General features: G+C 55.2%; 1 protein-coding gene across 4 annotated transcripts in view; it reads right to left on the reverse strand.

Annotated features, from left to right (window-relative positions):
- The window catches only part of SCARA5 (scavenger receptor class A member 5), a 36,524-nt gene that overhangs the window by 5,057 nt on the left and 13,443 nt on the right, over positions 1 to 18,024 (reverse strand). For all 4 annotated transcript variants that reach the window (XM_068936697.1, XM_068936700.1, XM_068936699.1 and 1 more), the window contains exons 5-7: positions 15,802 to 15,882; positions 12,143 to 12,241; positions 4,517 to 4,564 (exon numbers count right to left, since the gene is read on the reverse strand). In XM_068936697.1, the coding sequence (XP_068792798.1) occupies positions 4,517 to 4,564; positions 12,143 to 12,241; positions 15,802 to 15,882 (228 nt within the window). The remainder of the gene's footprint in view (positions 1 to 4,516; positions 4,565 to 12,142; positions 12,242 to 15,801; positions 15,883 to 18,024) is intronic.

Raw genomic sequence — 18,024 nt, forward strand, 5'->3', positions numbered from 1 at the left:
CTATCCCGTCCACGTGCATCTGAAATCACGGTTTCTACCTGCACACTGCTGCCAACAAGGGCTGCCCGGCTCCTCACACGGCCGCAGCAACGCATCCTCGAGCAGGGGTCCTGAAGCCCAGCGTCCTCCTGCCTAGCTCTAACTACCCCTCGTCCCTTGGGGGTCCCTCGCTAGTCCATGGAGAGACACAGACGGTGACTCAGGCCAACCCCGATGTAAAGCTGAAGGTGACAATTTCTCTACAGACTGCAAGGAGCATAGGGCGCTGAGGCGACGTTGCAGTGCTAGTGCATGAACCAAACACTGCCCTGAGCTTGCTCACCCTGGACGTATCTCCAGGTCTGGCATGGGCCAACGTACCCAGCCCCAACCCATCCCCGGGCAGGGATTACTGGGTGCATTGGGAGGGGAGCGCTTAGCAGGCGGGCTCAGGACCCCAGGATGCTACCAGGCACTTAATACCACCTACTTAATAATCCCGGCACCGACTGAGCCCCAGGAGGTTTCTGAATGCATGGAAGCACCATCTGCATGAGGGAACTACCCACTGCCAGGTCATTTCTCTGGCCCCGACCCACCCGGCACAGCCCGGCCACGGCCAAAGGGACCATTTGCTTTGCGCCAGCAAGGCGCCTGCATGCAGACGAAGCCCGGAGGACGCGGGCGGGCTGGAGCAGAGGGCTCGCCGTGCCCGCTGCGGTGGGAGACAGCTGTGCGGGAAGCCGGTGCACGAAGCTAACGCGGCCCCGGCGTATCCTTTCCCAAGGCGGGGAAGAGCTCTGCAACCGGGGCACGGCTCCAAGCACGCGTGGGACTGGGGTGTTCCCATTAATCACTCGGGTGAGGGCTGCTACGAAAGCAGGCGTGAACCCTGGCCGCGGCCCTTCCGTTCAGCCTCTAACGAGCATTAGTAAGAGGGCTAAAAACAGCTGAGAAAACCCAGTGCGTCCAGGGCTTTCCTAGCAAAGCGGTGCCGGTTGCTCTGTGACAGCGATCCCTGCAGCCCAGCCGTGCCTGGAGCCCTCTCGCTGCAGCTTGGGGCGTCCCAGCCCGGTCCCTGCTGCTGCCCCGGCTGTCTGGAAGCGGCACCGATGCTCACGGACACCTTCCCCTTCTCCAGGAGCTGCTCCGAAGCATTTGCACGGGGACGTCAATGCATCCCGCGCTGCAGCTGCAGACCCGACGCCGGCTGCCCAGGGCAAAGAGCCAGTACCAGGGCAGCGAAGCCCAGGAGCTTTGGTTCGGTTGCTAATTGAACTTTAGCTCTCGCTTCCCAGACCCAGAATCCTTCTTCTTTTTTTTCCTTCTTTTTCCCCTGCCCTCCCCTTCCCAGCCGCTCGGGGAAGGGACCGGCGCCCTCAGGACCAGGGCAAGCCGAGGCCACGGCCGCAGCCCGGTGCTGGGCTTGGCGCTGCCTGCGTCCGCCTTGGAGCAGCTCCCCGGCGCGTGGGGTTTTCCAACTTTCCCTTTGCATCGTACCCCGATAAACCCTGAGATTTTCACTCTCCCCTCCACTTTTTCTCATTTTCGGTGCTTCTTTTCACCGCATCAACGACTTCCAAACCCTCCCATCTCCCCACCCAGCCCGCTCCCCGCCAGACCCCGAAAAGCCGACGCCAAGCAAGAAAGGAAAAGCTACAGAGGAGAAATAAACCCTGGTGGCTGAGAAAACAAGGGCCTGATTCTTTGCAGCTGTGGCGAGATATCGTCTCCTCCTGCCTGGTAATTGAGACCATCTGCCGGGCAAGGAAGCGGGGCTGCGGCTCCCTGGGGCAGAGGCGCTCGCTCCCTGCTCGCCGTGGGAGGAAGGTTCGGCGCCAGCGTCGCCCGGCTTCTCCTTCATCTCCGCGCGCCGCCGGCCAAAGCTTTGATCCGCGCGACCCGGAGATGCACCTCAACGGCAGCGGCCTGCGGGTGGGAGAGGGGACGGGCAGGTCCGTGCCGGCCCCGCCGCCTCCTCCGCTGCCTCGGCTCTGCTCCGTTGCGCCGCACAGCTCAAAGCTCTGGGATGCGCTAAGATTTTTTTTTGGGGGGGGGGTCCCCCAGGACCAGGAAACGGAAGGTCCTGCTGGAGCGTGGGTGGATGGAGGGGTGGGATCTCCTCCACGCCGTGGCTACAAGAGATGCCAGAGCCTGGGACCGTGCAGGTCCCTTGGGTGCAGGAGCCAAGATCTACGCTCTTCCAGCCAGCTCTGCGCAGGCGGCGCCTATCTAGGCAAATTAAACAGATGTTCGGGCAAAAAGCACAAGCGAGGGGGCAGGCGGTGGGTTTGCCGGCCGAACGGCAGCTTCGAGGCGTCCTGGAGTCTGGAGAGGTGGCAGCTGGCGTGTCCGCGGCATGGTGTTCCCTTCGCTGCTGCTCCTGGCATTTCTGCTGTGCTGGAGCTTGCTGACGAGCTGGGGTGTCACAGAGGATGCGAGTTGCCCCAGGCGCATCCCAAACCAATGGAGCCGCCCATCTGCACAGAGCCCGGTTCCCAGGGAGCCGTGTCCCCTCCTGCACCCGCGGCGGGGGACGGGACTGCACCCAGGCGTCGCTCGGGGCGAGAAGAGCGCCCGAAGCACGGGCCCTAGTCTCTTTCCACCGCCGAGACCCTCTTCACCTGCCGGTTCGGTTCCCTGCAGTACACAGAGCTTTGCCCTTGCCCCGGTGCCGGTTTGAGCCCCCTGTTGCCATCTCGCCCCTTCCCGGCTCCCGCGCTGCTCCTGCAGGGAGGTGGGGATGGAGGGATGTCCTGGACAAGCAAGGAGGGATGGCCCACGCTCGGAGGAGACGGCGAGCGTCTCCAGGGTTTCAGGGAGCACAGGCGGGCTCCAGCTCTGCCTGCCCTGGGCTAACAAAATCACAGAATGGTTGAGGTTAGAAGGGACCTCTGGAGATCATCTAGTCCAACCTCCCTGCTCAAGCAGGGACCTCTAGAGCATATTGCCCAGGATCACATCCAGACGGGTTTTGACTATCTCCAGCGAAGGAGACTCCACTACCTCTCTGGGCAACCTGCTCCAGTGCTCAGTCACCCGCACAGGAAAGAAGGTTTTTTCTCAGGTTTAGGTGGAACTTCCTGTGGTTCAGTTTCTGCCCGTTGCCTCTTGTCCTTTTGCTGGGCACCACGGAGAAGAGGCTGGCCCCGTTCTCTTGACACCCTCCCTTCACATACTTATACACTTTGATCAGATCGCCTCTCAGTCTTCTCTTCTCCAGGCTGAACAGGCCCAGCTCCCCCAGCCTTTCTTCAGAGGAATCACAGAATCACAGAATCGTTTAGGTTGGAAGGGGCCTCTGGAGATCATCTAGTCCAACCTCCCTGCTCAAGCAGGGTCCTCTAGAGCATATTGCCCAGGATCACATCCAGACGGCTTTTGAATATCTCCAGCGAAGGAGACTCCACCACCTCTCTGGGCAACCTGTGCCAATGCTCTGTCACCCTCACAGTGAAGAAGTTTTTTCTCAGGTTCAGATGGAACTTCCTGTGGTTCAGTTTCTGCCCATTGCCTCTTGTCCTGTTGCTGGGCACCACGGAGAAGAGGCTGGCCTCATCCTCTTGACACTCCCCCTTCAGATACTTGTACACGTTGATGAGATCCCCTCTCAGTCTTCTCTTCTGCAGGCTGAACAGGCCCAGCTCTTGCAGTCTTTCTTCATAGGAGAGATGCTCCAGCCCTCTAATCCTCTTGGTAGCCCTCTGCTGGACTCTCTCCAGGAGTGCCATGTCTCTCTTGTCCTGGGGAGCCCAGAACTGGACACAGGACTCCACGTGAGGCCTCACCAGGGCTGAGGAGAGGGGCAGGATCACCTCCCTCCACCTGCTGGCAACACTCTGCCTAATGCACCCCAGGATCCCATTGGCCTTCTTGGCCACAAGGGCACACTGCTGGCTCATGTTTAACTTGGTGTCCACCAGCACTCCCAGCTCCTTCTCTGCAGAGCTGCTTTCCAGCAGCTCAGCCCCCAGCCTGTCCTGGTGCATGGGGTTATTCCTGCCTAGGTGCAGGACCCTGCACTGGCCTTTGTTGGACTTCATGAGGTTCCTCTCTGCCCAGCTCTCCAGCCTGTCCAGGTCCCTCTGAATGGCAACACAGCCCTCTGGTGTGTGAGCCGGCTTCCTCCCCAGCCGAGGCACAGCCGTGTCTCGGGCTGCCAGCCCGGAAAACCCAGCGCTGGGATGCTGCGGATCGATGGGCATGTGCTGCTTTTGGTCCCAGAGGAGACACTCGCCGGAGGCGGCGAGGAAGCAGGACTCCGGCACCCAGCCGCGTCCCGCTCTGCCCTCCCCGTGCCCCAGCCCTGCTCCCTCGCGCGCCGCCCTCCTCCTCACTGAGCGTCCAGATCTCCTCACTGATTTACGATGGCAGCTCGGACTCGTTGTACAGGGAGGGAAAACCGGCGCTGGGAGAGCTCAAGCTTGGCCCCCTTCCACTCTTTGCAGCCAGTGTTTACCCACGGCGGGGGCACGCGCCGCCGAGACCCCGCGCCGAGGGGCCCGACGGGGACAGCCCCGGGGCGGTACCCGCTTACCTGCGTCGCCACCGCGGTCCCCTTTCTCTCCCTTCGGGCCTCGGTCACCTGCAAAGAGCAAAGGGCGTCAGGCAGGGCTCCGAAAACGCTGGCGGCAGAGCTTGCCCTGCGGGCATCGGCGCTGAGGCTCCTGCCAGCCCAGCGCGGGAGAGATGGGTTTGCAACGCACAGAAAAAGATGAGAGGGGAAGGAAAGTGGGTCTCGGCCTGGGGTTGTCGATGCCGCCGGTCCCCGAGGTTGGCAGGGAGCCGGGGACGGCACTGCGCGGCCACTTGCCGCCAGCCCCCGGCCAGCTGCGCCACCGAGGTACAGCCGGGTGGTTTTTGGGGGTCCTGCTTTGACGTACGCGCCTCTTTTGTCTCCGTGTAACGTCGAGAAACACCGCACACGCACACACACATGCATGCTGAAATTTCTCATTAAGAAAAAAAAGCAAGCGAGCGAGCGTGCAGGAAATTCTTGCCCTTTAACTCGGAGGCTCTGGGAAGCCGGGATTGCTCCCCCGGGCAGCCTCAGCTGCGGCAGATAGAGGAAAGCTGCCTGGAGCCGGCTCCGTGATGGGAACCAGATGACACGAGGCCGGAGAGCGGCGGGAGAGGGGCCAGGGATGCGGCTCGGCGGCACGTGATGCTCTCCCGGCCCCTCTCCGCGCACGCGAGCGCCGACGCCTCCCCCCCCCGCCACCCTTCCCCGGCAAGAAACCGTAAAGACGCCATCGCGATTCTTTTGCGTTTCTCCCCAAAAAACTGACCGGCTTCCCAGCTCCGGCGTGCACCCGGCCTCCCTTTGCTAAAGCAAAATTCCCCTGCGGCGCGAGCTCAGCTGCGTTATCGTCCCGTTGGGGTGGAAACCGCAACGGGGGCAAATCGGAGCCGCAGTCTATAATGCAATAATATATTAACGCACTAATGTGTTATGCGTCATTATATCACGCAACAACACTAACGTCTTGTTCGTCTCAGAAAGGCTTAGGAGAAAGGCCAAGGCTAAGAGGCCAGGATGCTTTAAAAAAAAAAAAAAACCCAACGCCCAAGGCCGGGAAAAGGCATCCTTTGGGAAGGAGAAGCCGGATCTGGCCGAGAAGGATGGCCACGAGCATCAGCTTCGGCGCAAACTCATCCTAAAACCATAATCGGCCGTTGCAAGGAGAGAGGTCTCGAGTTGCCGTCGGCCCCTGCAAGGGCCAAAGCCTCTACTCGGGCAAAACGGAGCAGGGCAGAGGATGAGCTGCATCGTCAAAACGCAGCTGCCCCAAGCCGGGGCCAGGCAGAGCTGGGCACGCAGCTCGGGCAACCAAGGCACGCCGATGCCGGGGAAATTCCTTGTGATGGGCTCCAGATCAGACCTGGAGCGTGCCAAAGCTGATAAATACACCACCTCCCCCCCCCCAAAAAAAATCCACGTATGCATTTGCTCCCTGTCTCAGACCTGCGCTATTGCATTAGGAGCTGCTTTAAGCTGTTTTTTGTTTTAGCTTCAGATACATCTGGCACAGGAAGACCTTAGTCCCAGTGACCTACTGCTAGGGTGCAAGCAAATAAAACAGCGATCATGTAGGACGAGGAGACCTGGGAAAACGACCGCAGCCTCTGCAATACCCACGCGGCAGCGGGAGGAAATCTCTTTGCAGGGAGGGAAGAGCGCAGCGTGGCCGCCCCGGCTCAGCCCATGGCTCTGGGGCTTCCAACATCCCGCTTCCAGCAGCTGCCGGGGGGGAGTAATTCCCGTTGCCTCTCTCTTCCTTCCCCAGCGTTTGCCTGGCTGGGGGGCTGGCTGTGCTCAGACGCTTTCAGTGCGCTTGTGACCAAGAGTCGTTTCAGGCCCCGACCCCAGAGAGGCTTAGAGAGTGGCTTCTCCCCCGTGCATCGCTGCGTACTCACTCGTGGCTCCCCCCCGAACCACCTTCCCATTGCTTCTGCTCTCGCATCTCTCAGCAGGGTGAAGACATCAGCGTTAGCATGTAGCTGCTCTCCATCGGCACATCTCAAACGCTTTGCAAAAACGCTGAACCTTCTCCTCCCCAAAATGCAGGTGCCAGGGCCTCCTTGGAGGGCAGCTCCTCTGCTTCTTCTGCTCCTCATTTCCCATCCCTCCCCTTCGACCTCGGTTGCTTGGTTTCCTTCATTCCTTGGTTTTCCCTTCTTCTCTTCTCTCTTTTCTTCTAAACAAGCTCACCAGTGAGCAGAGGACAGCCCCTTTGCAGCACAGCTCCCATCCGATTTGGCACCTGTTCCTTCGGTTCAGGCCCAGCTCTCTGAGCTGCTGGGCCCCAGATGGGTCTCAGGAGCATCCCCAGCTGAGGGCAAGGCCTGGCACCAGCTGGAAATGAGGGAGCCGCAGGAGCTGGGCAGATCCAGCAAGACCAGGAGGGAAGCCCTGGTGCTGGTGTCACTGTTGGTCCCACCAGGAGGGACGGCTGGTGCCTTCACTCAGTGACTATCTTGGCAATTTCTCACTGCAAGTACATCAGCACAGCTGAGTCTAGGTTTTGTTCCTGTTTTTTTCTGGACAAACGAGTCCAGGTGTGCAGGATGTGGTGGAGAAGCACGACCAGATGCTGCTGGTCTCTGGTCTGCACCAACGGCCCCGAGCGAGCCCCAGAGGCAATTGCAAACCTGCCGTGCCGTCAGCAAAGTCCCATCCCTTGGGCAGGAAAATTTCTGTGCCGGATCCAGGTGGGGAGAGGGATGATGTTGTTCAGAAGACACCAGACTGAGCCCTGCATTGGCTCTGCAGGGTCATGTCCAGCCGCTGTTGGGAATTTTTGCCTGCAGAAGACGTGAAATCTGTGCTAAATCCCCCTTCCAGTCGCAGTAGGATGGAGGTTAAATTACAGGAGACAAAGTATAATATTTTTCTTCTAATAATGCTGGGTATGGAAATCTCTGGTCTAAAAGGGAACGTTTTGAAGGTGCATTGACCGGCGTACCTCAGACGTATTTGCCGCTCCCTTCTTAATGCAGAGGTAATCTCACTCGACCGCTCGCACGCAGAAATGTCTTCTGTTTGCAGCAACACGCGAGCAAATCCCTCTCTACCTGCACGTGGGATTTAGGAAGAGGATTTCTCTCATTTGCCATGAATTCACCCCTAGGTAAGCAACCATTGCCGTGGCGAATTTACTGCTGTTTCCTCGTAAACGCGTGCCCTGTACAACGTTCCCCGAGGAAGGCTAAAGCAGGCTGATTTATAGTCACTTTCCATAAAAATTGTCCCTGTTTGCAAACAAGGAAAACAATACTTCCCTGGGGTAATTCTGAAGGACAGGAGAGCAGCAAAAGGAAAAGGATGGGGAACGGCTGCTCGGTGGCAGAGAGGAAGAGCCGCAGCGCCGCGGGAGGCGAAAGGGCTGGCGCGCAGCGGTCACGGCGAGAGCGCATCGGCCCATCCCTGCGAGCCAACCCAGACCCGCCGGAAACGCTCCCGCGGGGCTCTCGGGATAAGCGACCCTCGCGTTTTCGGCGAGGAGGCTCGCCCGCCTCGACGTCCCTTCCCCCCGAAGCGGCTGCGTTTCCCAGCGCACTGATGGTTATCGTAGACTCAGAAGAAAGCCGTTATAGAAGTACAAGCCTAGCGCTGCGGGAAAACAGGCCTTTCCTTAAAGCCGAGGCTTGGACCGTTGCCCCACTCCGTGTCTGTTTCCTATAAATTGCAGAGAATCCCATAAACCAGAGAAATTCAGCGCTTGCTGCCAGAGCTTTTCGCTATTTATTGGAGAACAGTTGGGATGAGGCCCCTTTGCCCGAGCACCCCTGACCTGGGGGAGTTTGGGAGCCGGGACTCACTTGGGACAAGACACGTCCAACCCTGGGCTTTGGTGGCCACCTTTGCCCAGGTGGGTCGGAAAGGGGACGCGGAGGGAGGGATCCCTTGCTGCGGACGGCACTGGTGGGACCAGCAGCAAACACGGGATGGGGAAAAGATTGTAAATATTGCCCAGTCACCGTGCTAGCGGCAGGAGACAGTGCAGGCGGTCAAGGAAAAGCAAGGGAGGTGACGTGCTCCTGGATGCTTGCAGGGACCTGGGTCTTGGAGGGGCTCTATCCTTGCAGTCTAGGCAGTCCCCAGCTTGAAGCATGACTTCATCAATGTCCTCCATCCAGAAGAGTCATCTCCTCCCAGGGCTTGTTTTGCCGGGCAAATCTGGTGTCAGGGTTTGGTCCTGATCAGCCTCTCATCCCGAGAGACCAACATTTATGAGGCCAAAGCCTCCAGCACTTCCTGACACACGCACGGGGCACTGGTGTTCAGGGAAAAACAAAAATGCATTTAACAACCAGCTTCAAGAGTGAGAGGGGGAGTGTTGGCTGAGCCTGAAGTACAGTTTAATTCGCCCATGCTTCTCAGTATAATTTCCTTGTCAATTCATTGCTTGGCATCAGCCAGTGAGAAAAGCCTACCTTCCTCTGCTCCAAGGAAAGAAAGGAAACCACAGACCCGAAGTACATTGTGGTTTTGGTTGGCGAATCTCAACGCAGCAGTTGTTTGATTTGCTGCCAGGAACATCTTAGCCACTGATTGCTTGCGGAGTCACCACCTCCCTCACGTTAGTGCGAGGCCCTGCAGCGCTCATGGATTTGCAAGGCTATTGCCAGCGCCCATTTCAAGGGGGTTTTGTGACCTCCTGCAAGACCAGGCCGGACATTTTTACCCTACAGTTCCTGCCTTAGCTCTTCACGGCTGGGAAAGAGTCCCGCACCTGGGACACCCATATCATTGGTGGGAAACTGCAGACCTAAAGGGCCAGAGTTATCTCCAAAAAAGGCCAAGAGAGGATATTGGAAAATAGGAAAACAGATTTGAAATACTGCAGTTTCTTTGTTCTTTCATCCTCACAGCATGTGCCATGTAAGGCTCTTTGCTCTGACAGAGGCCTCTGCTTTGATTAGCACGGGGTGGATGCAGCCTGGCAGCCAAGGCTCCACCAGCTCAGAAACACTGTGCTTCCTTCTGCTGGATGAGAAGGGGTGGTAGAAATAGTATCTTGCTGTGTTGAGTGCTTCTAGACCACAAAGCACTGCACAAATATCTTCTAACCAGCTGTGTGGCCTGGAGAGCCATCTCCATCAGTAAACAGGTCTTGGAAGGTCAGCTAGTGTCCAGACTGGGATGACTGGGAGACCAACGGGATGAATAGAGCTGTCATAGCAGTAAGCCAGGTGATTACAGCAGTAATGGCTCCAGGGAAATAGGATCAGTCATTAGCAGGAGTGATGGTAATTCTTTCTGAAACCCCTCCAGCACTGTAGCAATGTTTGCTATGAGAAGAACGAGGTGAACTGTGGAGGCTGCCATCAGAGCTGTTGGTGAGAAGCAGGAATGCATCTTGCTCGTGCTTTGCTGTTGCCTGATAGCATGGACTGCAATGCAGCCCAGCCTGATTTGGACTGGAGCTTCCCATCTGGAGGAGACTGAGCTCCTGGCATCTCCCACCCTGCAGAGCAGCACGGGGGCCAGAAAGCATCCAAATCCCAGACGCTGATAATCCACCGGCTGGATGCAGCTGGGCTGCAGACGGGCGAAGGCTGCTGCGTAGCGCAGCCGTTCCTCATACACCACCCAGAACATGTGCTGCGTTGCTTGGGACCTCCTTTCTGCACACCCACTCCCTATCTTACCTTCTCACCCGCTTCTGCTGCATGGATGCAGCTCTGCTGTGAACCACGCCAGCCCTCCGCAACTGATAGACAGGGCAATGCTTCTTTGCTGTGGCAGTGCCCACGGCCTCCTTGGACCTCTGAAGGGGGACATGAACCCGTCAAAGGGAAGGAGTCCCCAGAATTAGCCCCTGTTGCCTGCTGAACAGGAATGCAGCATGCAAAGCTGAGTCAGCTAGCCTGAGATGTGCTAAATGACAGAGATTAGAGTCGGAGAAGAGCAAACGCGTATCGCATCGCTGCGTTAAGAGAGATTGCACTAATTCTGCAAAAGAGCTTCTTGCCTTGGGCTGCAGCTCTGAGAGCTTTACTTTGCTCTCGTGCTATGCCACAGGAAGTGTCTATTCTCCTACGTCTCCTTTCCACCTGGAGCTAAAGCCTTCTGTGTCTGCACGTTCAGGAACCAACACTGTGGGAGGAGGACGGCATGTCCCTACAAAAGGTCCTTTGCACAAAGACACTACAAAACGAAGAAGGGATGGACGATCTGGTCCTGCCCCTAGGTACAGTAGGGCTTTTGGTTAGTGTGCCTGGTGCAAGAGATGGACACAGTTGCGGCTAGCCACAAATGAAGGAAGGACGACCAGACTGGACACAGAGGTCTCCCCTGGATCCCTGCCTCTGGCAATGACTGGCACCAAACACTGCAAAGGATGTACAGGAAAACTGGAAGCTAACTCTCCGGCCATCTTTTCAGTGTGATGCCAAGTTTGCAGATATAGGAGAGAGATGTGCTTAAAGAGAACATTTTCCTTTAGCTTTCACATGTGCAATTCATCAGAAGAACTCACTGTGTAGTACCGTTGACAGCGAGAGGCTGTAAGACATATAACATACGGGACCTCCACGAGAAGGGACAACACCACCCCATTCCCAGAACTCAGGGTGTTATTCCAGGCATGCTCACTGTCCCGTACTTCCCTTTTCCCTGGCCACAATCACGCATCCACGGGGGCCAGCGTGGCCACGTCCCAGGTCAACGTCACACACAAGCAAGGGACGAGAAGAACGTGGACGGATGGACGGCTTTCTGCTGCGTGCACTATTTGAAGGCGCGGCACCTCCCACCCTCTCTACTGCCATGCACCAGGCTGTCTCCCAAAGGGGCTCCCAATCGCCAGGGCAGGCTGCAGACACCCGCCACTCTGCTTAGGGAGGCACCACTTCTGTTGGGCTGGGCTCTTCCTGCCTCCCCCATGCCCCTGCCGCCCAAGGTGTTTTGAGGTTAAAAAAAGCTTGTTTTGGAAACTGGGATTATTGGTTCTGTTTTAGTCGCAGCATGGTACTTTTTTAGAAGGTCTCCTGGGACTAATCCATCCTGCTAAGTAGGTGTACAGACACTTTCCGCACCCAGAATTTGTCTCTGCTCTTAACCTGGGTGTGGTGAGGCTCTGCAAAACCACAGGGAGCCAGAAAGGGTGACCAGAAAAAACAAAGTCTGAACTCCATGCTGTGCCTAAAACCCTGCCCAAGCCACGCGTGGGAGGGTGGGAGGACAGCCTGGCAAGCACTCACGTGGCCTTGGAGAGGCCAGCAGGGCCGTGAGCGCCCAGCCCAGGCAGCGCTGCCACCCATGCCAGCCCCTGGCCAAGCCTCATCGAGCTGCAGGAGCCAGGGACTCCTAGACTGCGGCTGGATGGAGCACGACCATAACAAGTGTTTTAACCTCTGCCTCCAAGCTCTGGACTCTCTCTGCCGCTGTCCCTTGGTGGAAAGGACTCAGTGGAGATGTTATTCATGCAAAGGTGCAAGCGGGCACACTCCAAGCTCAGTGAGATTTCCTCTCTGCCTGGGAGGCTCCAGGTAGGTCACGAGCCAGGGCAGATGGGCCCTGGGCCCTGCCACTCTCACACCCGCTAACCAGTGTCTCTGCCCTCTTGACACTGGTCTCCAGAGCCAGTTTGTTGCAGGAAGCCCAGCTAGAATCAGTGACCCAACCAGGAACTTGTGCACCGAAGCTGGTCCTTACCTCTGAATCCCCGCAACCCTGGTGGACCTGGAGGGCCAAGGTCTCCTTGGTCCCCTTTCAAGCCACGTGGTCCTGGTGGTCCTCTCTCCCCAGGTAGCCCTAGAGTAGGGACAACGAGACAAAATGGTCCTATTGCAGTGGGAACCTATATAAACCAGCTTTGCTCCCACAAGCATGCACACGTGTGCCCACACACAGACACATACACACACATGCACGTTTTGCTTGCCAGCAGACATGCTAGTTGGTCTGTGGCCTTTTGCCAGCAGTCAAGGACCATCAGAAGGACACACCTGAGAGTCTAGCCCATAACTTCTTTTTGTATCTGCCCTTAGATACAGGCTGGATTTCAGTCAGACCTGGGCTGGTGCTAATAAGGGTCTGAGCATCTTAGGGCTCAGAGCAATGTAACAGCCAGACCCCAAGGTTGGAGACCAAGGAACAAGATGGAGGAGCCGGGGGGAACAAAGACCACAAGGAGCCGTGAGGTGCTGTGGGAAGAGCTGGGGGTTGTGCACCCCTTGCATCCATGTGTATTGGCTAAGTGGGACACATGACTAGCGGCTGCCCTGCAGCATGGACCCCAGCTGTGTCCTGAGCCCATGCCAGAGCAGAACCTCCTTAGGGAGAAGCCCTCAGAGAGAGAACAGCTCCTCCAGCATCTGAGCTCAGCCATCTGCCCAGCATGATGCTGCTGATCTCCCATGCCCACATGTGAGTGTTGAAGGAGACCTGAGTTCCCCTTGCACTGAGCATTGTGTCCCTCCTGGACTGGGCTTTTCCAGCCTTAGTCAATATTTTCCTATGGTTTGAACCAGCTCCTTCTACCATCCACAATGCAAGTGCTGTACAGCCACAAGAGCCAGGTCTTCTCTGTTGCATCTGCTTCCAGCCAGGTCCCTCAGGGAGAAACACCTCTGGAGCAGAGGGCTGCGCACCCCGCTTGCCAAGGGTCGCTCTGTACGTGGACACATTTCTCCCCTTGAGGCTCAGCTCTGCAGCCAAAGCAGTCGGGAGGAATTTGGACACCAGCTCCAGTGGACACAGTCTGGGGCTTAACCCTTCGTCTGCTGTGCTCAGCTAAGGCCTTGCTTCTCTCCCCAGGGGAAGCGCTGGGTCAGGGCCAGATTCATATTTGGGCAGAAGCCCCAGGGGAAAGAAGGAAGTGCAGAGAGGCACATCTAGTATGTGAAGGGTAATGCAAATTTACGAGATATGCTTTGAAATGCTGGCCACACCTGAACCTGAGCTTTCTGAACCCCACGTGCTGTGACCCCATCTGGAAAAGCACCAGGGAAAGTGAGATGGACAAAGCGCAATAAATTGTGGTTATTTCAGCAGCTCTTCCCATAGGTGAACCCTCCAGGGACTGCTTTGCTTTTTGTTTAAACAACAAAAAAAAAAAGGAAAGAAACCAGACGATGTATTTCTTATGCTTACTACACCCAAGAAAAACATCCATGAATCTGTCAACGCAAAAAAATAGCTGTCCGTGAAATAAGCATGGGCAGCCAGCACTGACAAGGGTTTTCAGACAGCGATCGGGTTTCCCGGCTGGCTTTGCTGAATTTGGCCAGTCCTGCCATCCTCCTAGGAATGAGGGAAAAGGGAGCACCAGAAATGTGTGGTTTTAATGCCAGCCCAGTATTGGCAGCTCGGATCCAGGGGTGTGGGGGCTCAAACCCACCCACTCCAGCTCCAGCACCCCTTGTGATCCCAGGTCACATCTTCACTGGTTAATTAATTAGTGCCAGGGTGGGACATTGCCCCACGGCACCCCAAGGTGCTGCCTGCTGGGATTGCCATGGTTTAATTCCCTGGCATGATATGAGGTTGATGGTCAGATCCAGAGGCAGGCAGATTTCTCCTCCAGGATGTAAGACGATGGAGAAGGAGGGCTGCGACACCACATCCCAGATAGGAAGGATCCTGTCACCTTGACAGGAAAGAGCCTGTAGGGGACAGAAGCCACCAGACTGCAGAAGGTCTTCACCAAGAGGGATCCTCCAGCAAGCTCTGCACCATGTCCGTGTCTTGGGTGTAAACCCAGTAGTTCCAGGATTGGCTTAAAATTAGAAACAGGCTCAAGCTGAGCACGCATCCAGAGGGCCAGGCATGCCCAGAATATCTGTGGTCAGGGTTCACTTGGCCAGAGCCCTCGGCTGCGCCATCGTAGCGGAAGGGGAATCCTGGCTTTTTCCCCTGGCTCTTTCTGATGTGACAGAACAGGTTTCTTGTTAGCCAGAAAAACATGTTTTCCTGGGGATGGGGATTTGTTGCTTCTTAAACTGAATTTATGGTAAAAACAATGATTTGAATTAAGAAGAAAAAACTAATGCATTCTTGAAATTGAAGAAGTATCCTACAAAACCCCTCAAAGCCTCAGCTTTCCCAGCCTCGCCGATGCCTGGGGTCCCCTCTCACAGGCTGGCTCTGTGCTCGGTCTCTCTTCCCTACCTTTGGTTGCAAGCTGCTGGTGTGGAGCCTTGTGTCTCCTAAAGGCCCTTTGAGTGAGCACAGGGCTGTGGCCAGTTCCAGCTCTGAGAAACATCAACCTTTGCTGGGTGGCTATTTCAAAGGAACCTGCAGGCAGCTAATGGACTTGTACAGCTCTCACTGTCCTTCCAGTAATGCAGGGGGAAGGCAGGAGGCCAAGGGAACAAGATGGAAGATGAGAGAGACTTTTGTCCCTGAAGACTTGCATTTCTGCACCCGAGTAAGGGACAGTGTGGTCCAAGCAGAAGCCTCTCCAGGCTTGGTGTCTCATTCCCAGCACTGGGTCAGCCCAGGCATTGCGGTACTGAGCACCACAGATTCGCCCTGCTAGTGGTGGGAACAGGGGGTGCACACTGGCCTGAAGGTCCTCCTGAAACCTATGGGATATGGGATCACTCAAACCCTCCAAATATTGGACTTCAGGAAGGGACAGCTGCTAAGTAGCCAGAGGAAGAGAAGGACTGCCATGCAGTATTGGAAACGATGTCAGCATGGACAGGGAAGAGAGAATCTTGGATGTAAGAAGGGAATGAAACAGGATGATGCAAGGAGATACAACAGGGACCAGAAGACCTAAGAGCTTTCAAAGATCATCAGGATGCCATATCAGAGAGGATTGGTACTAATACCCCCAAGCCTACTAACGGGGAGCAGTTTCCAAGGTCTCATAGCTAATCAGTGTCAGAGCTGTGACTAGGCACTGCAAGCTGGGTCCTACCCACCCTACACCCTTACCACGAGAAGAAGGGCTTCCAGAGAGGACAGCAGGCTCTGGAAAATTACCTCGAGTCTCATGCATGCAGGGAAACTAATTGGGTGCAATATAGCTAGCAAAGAGATAAGCTAGGCTTAAGGTAGATGTGGTGATCTCAGATGACAGATCAGTCTATGGGATGTGGAGGACTCATCATGATTTGAGTCACTGAAGTGTGAAAGGAGGCCAAGAGATAGAGGAATCTGTGGCAAAGAACAGCCCCAGCAATTTGGCAGGCGATGAGACAGCAGGTTCACCCTAACATTATTTAATCTTTGTACAGTGCCAGCAAGGTCCCAAGGGTCAGACTGGGACCCTAGAGAAGTCACTGGGAACGGTCCTGTTGACACTGTGCACTCTGGGTCAAGCTTGGCTGAGTTTTCTGTTCTCTGGACATGTTGTTCCTTACCTCGCAGCCCAGGGAGGCCGGGAAGACCAGGTTCACCTTCCATTCCTTCATTGCCTTGGTCTCCTTTGGGTCCTGGAGGCCCTGAAATACAACGGGTACAGAGTTCAGTGATTCTCCACCTGCAGAGCAGCCATTCAGCAGATGCACGCACGCGCGCGCACACACACACACACACACACACACACACAGAGATGACTCCTTTGCCGTCTGTATTGTTTATCAGGTATCTAGGAGCCTCTAATAAACACAAATCTCCACCACAGAGGAGCTAAGTGACAGAGAGGGAATTTGCCAGGAGCCCTGCTCCATGATCTGTGCATTTTAAAGGCCAAGAACTCTCTCAATTACCGTCTCGCATGCCAGAAAACTTCACCCTGCAGTTCCTGTGATTCCACCTGAACGTGGCTCCAAAGGAAATTCCAGTTTCTTGGAATTTCCTCTTAACCAAAAATTGTGACTTTTCCAATGACATTACTTAGAGAAAAAGGAAATGCATTTTGGAAATACTGAGATGAACCTTTAGGAGGGGATTTGCATTGCAGAACTCATCACTGCTGGCTAAGAACAACCCAGTACAGAGCTAACCATCGGGGGTTGCTTCAGTGTAAACCGTTGTGACATGGCTGTATATTCAAGCAGAAAGTCCAAACTATAATAGCGTTACAGTCATCGGCTTGAAAAGGGCCAATTCCTCAAAGCTGAAAACAATTAGGAACTAAATCAATTGGAAGACAGGATCTGACTAGAAAAAATAACTGATGGGATCATAGACAATTGGGCAGCACTGGAGCAGCCTCTTTGGAGAGGCCTTAAGGGGTCATTTGGTCTTTGTCCTACCAAGGCAGGGTGATAATTGGAAACTTTTAAACACTGTTTTCCTAGAAATCCCAAAAGCCATAAACTCACAGTTGTGCAGAAAGCAAACAACTGGCCAGGGTTATGGACAAAGTGATAATACAAAAGAATCAGGAAAGGAAGAGGGGAGAGGCTTAGTGAGCCTAATAAGTGATTTATTAGGAACTGCAAATATCATCCAGAAATTAAGAACAGTGCTCTGTGGGTTCCTAAGAAGATGAACCACAACAGGCTCAGGAAATGTCCCAAGCAGAAGATGGACAGAGGCTCGAAAGGACTACCGGGAAATCTTGCGTTAGCTTGCCCTGGTTTTACTCTTGGACTAGATGGACTAGGCTGGAAAGATGGATGGACTAGATGTCCATCTCTGGGCTCTGAGAGGACGTGGGGCTTGGGACACCCTGGTGCGACCCTGCGTGGCAGGTCTCATGCTCTGAGGTGCGGAAAATCAGTTAGTGAAACAAAAGGATGCTAAGACCAATCGATACCCAGCAGAGTTAAGTACAATAAGGAGGCGTTTTAGGATAGGAACAAAAGGGACAACGCGCAGCAGGGAAGGCGACTTGGCCCTGGGTGGGACTGGCAGAACTGTCAATAGCGGCACAGGTTCAGCAACGTTCAATTCAACGTTCAGTCGACGTCAAAGGGGGCCGTGGGGCAGGAGCCAGGCGAGGTATGGGCTGCATAAAGCGGCTGCGACTGCTAATAAAATAGTTTTCATTCCCATAGTATTAAAGAAGGGTGTTACACAACAGCTCTTAACACCACCCTTTCTCAAATCAGCCTCTCTGTGTTACTCACCCCTTGGAGTCTGAAAAACTGAATGGATAGACAAATAAATTATAGGAAGCATATGATTACATAAATAGACGGTGTTAAGTACTGCTATTGATTTTCAGTGTCCTGAAAGGCCAAGAGGGAGTTCTCATCATGCCAATTTGTTAAAGAGAAAATGAAACAATGTGGGAATATGTTCAGACTGCCCCATACCACTCAATCCCATCTGAAATAAAGAGCTAATGCAGAATTTCACAAAGATTTCAAAGATGATACCACTAATTCCAGCCTACGGGGCATTACAGAAAGCAGAGCCCGTCAAACTAGCGTTATATCCTCATAAAGTGACAGTGAGCTTAACGGGTTGTAGAGGAGCATCAAGGCAGGGGCATCTCTGTGACATCAGGGTTTGCTACCTGGGTACCTCCAGCCCTGAGGCCCCAGGTCCCCCAGGGTGAGCAGTGGAAACTCTGCAGGACCCAAGCGTACTCCTGGGTTTGGGCCAAGTTCTTCCTTTGCCGGCTCCACCTCAGCAGAGCAAAGGTTGGGCTGTAAAAAGCCACTTGCTTAAACATAACAGATGCTTCCCTG

The sequence above is a fragment of the Struthio camelus genome, chromosome 3 (assembly GCF_040807025.1).
Source record: "Struthio camelus isolate bStrCam1 chromosome 3, bStrCam1.hap1, whole genome shotgun sequence".
Taxonomy (NCBI): Eukaryota; Metazoa; Chordata; class Aves; order Struthioniformes; family Struthionidae; genus Struthio; species Struthio camelus.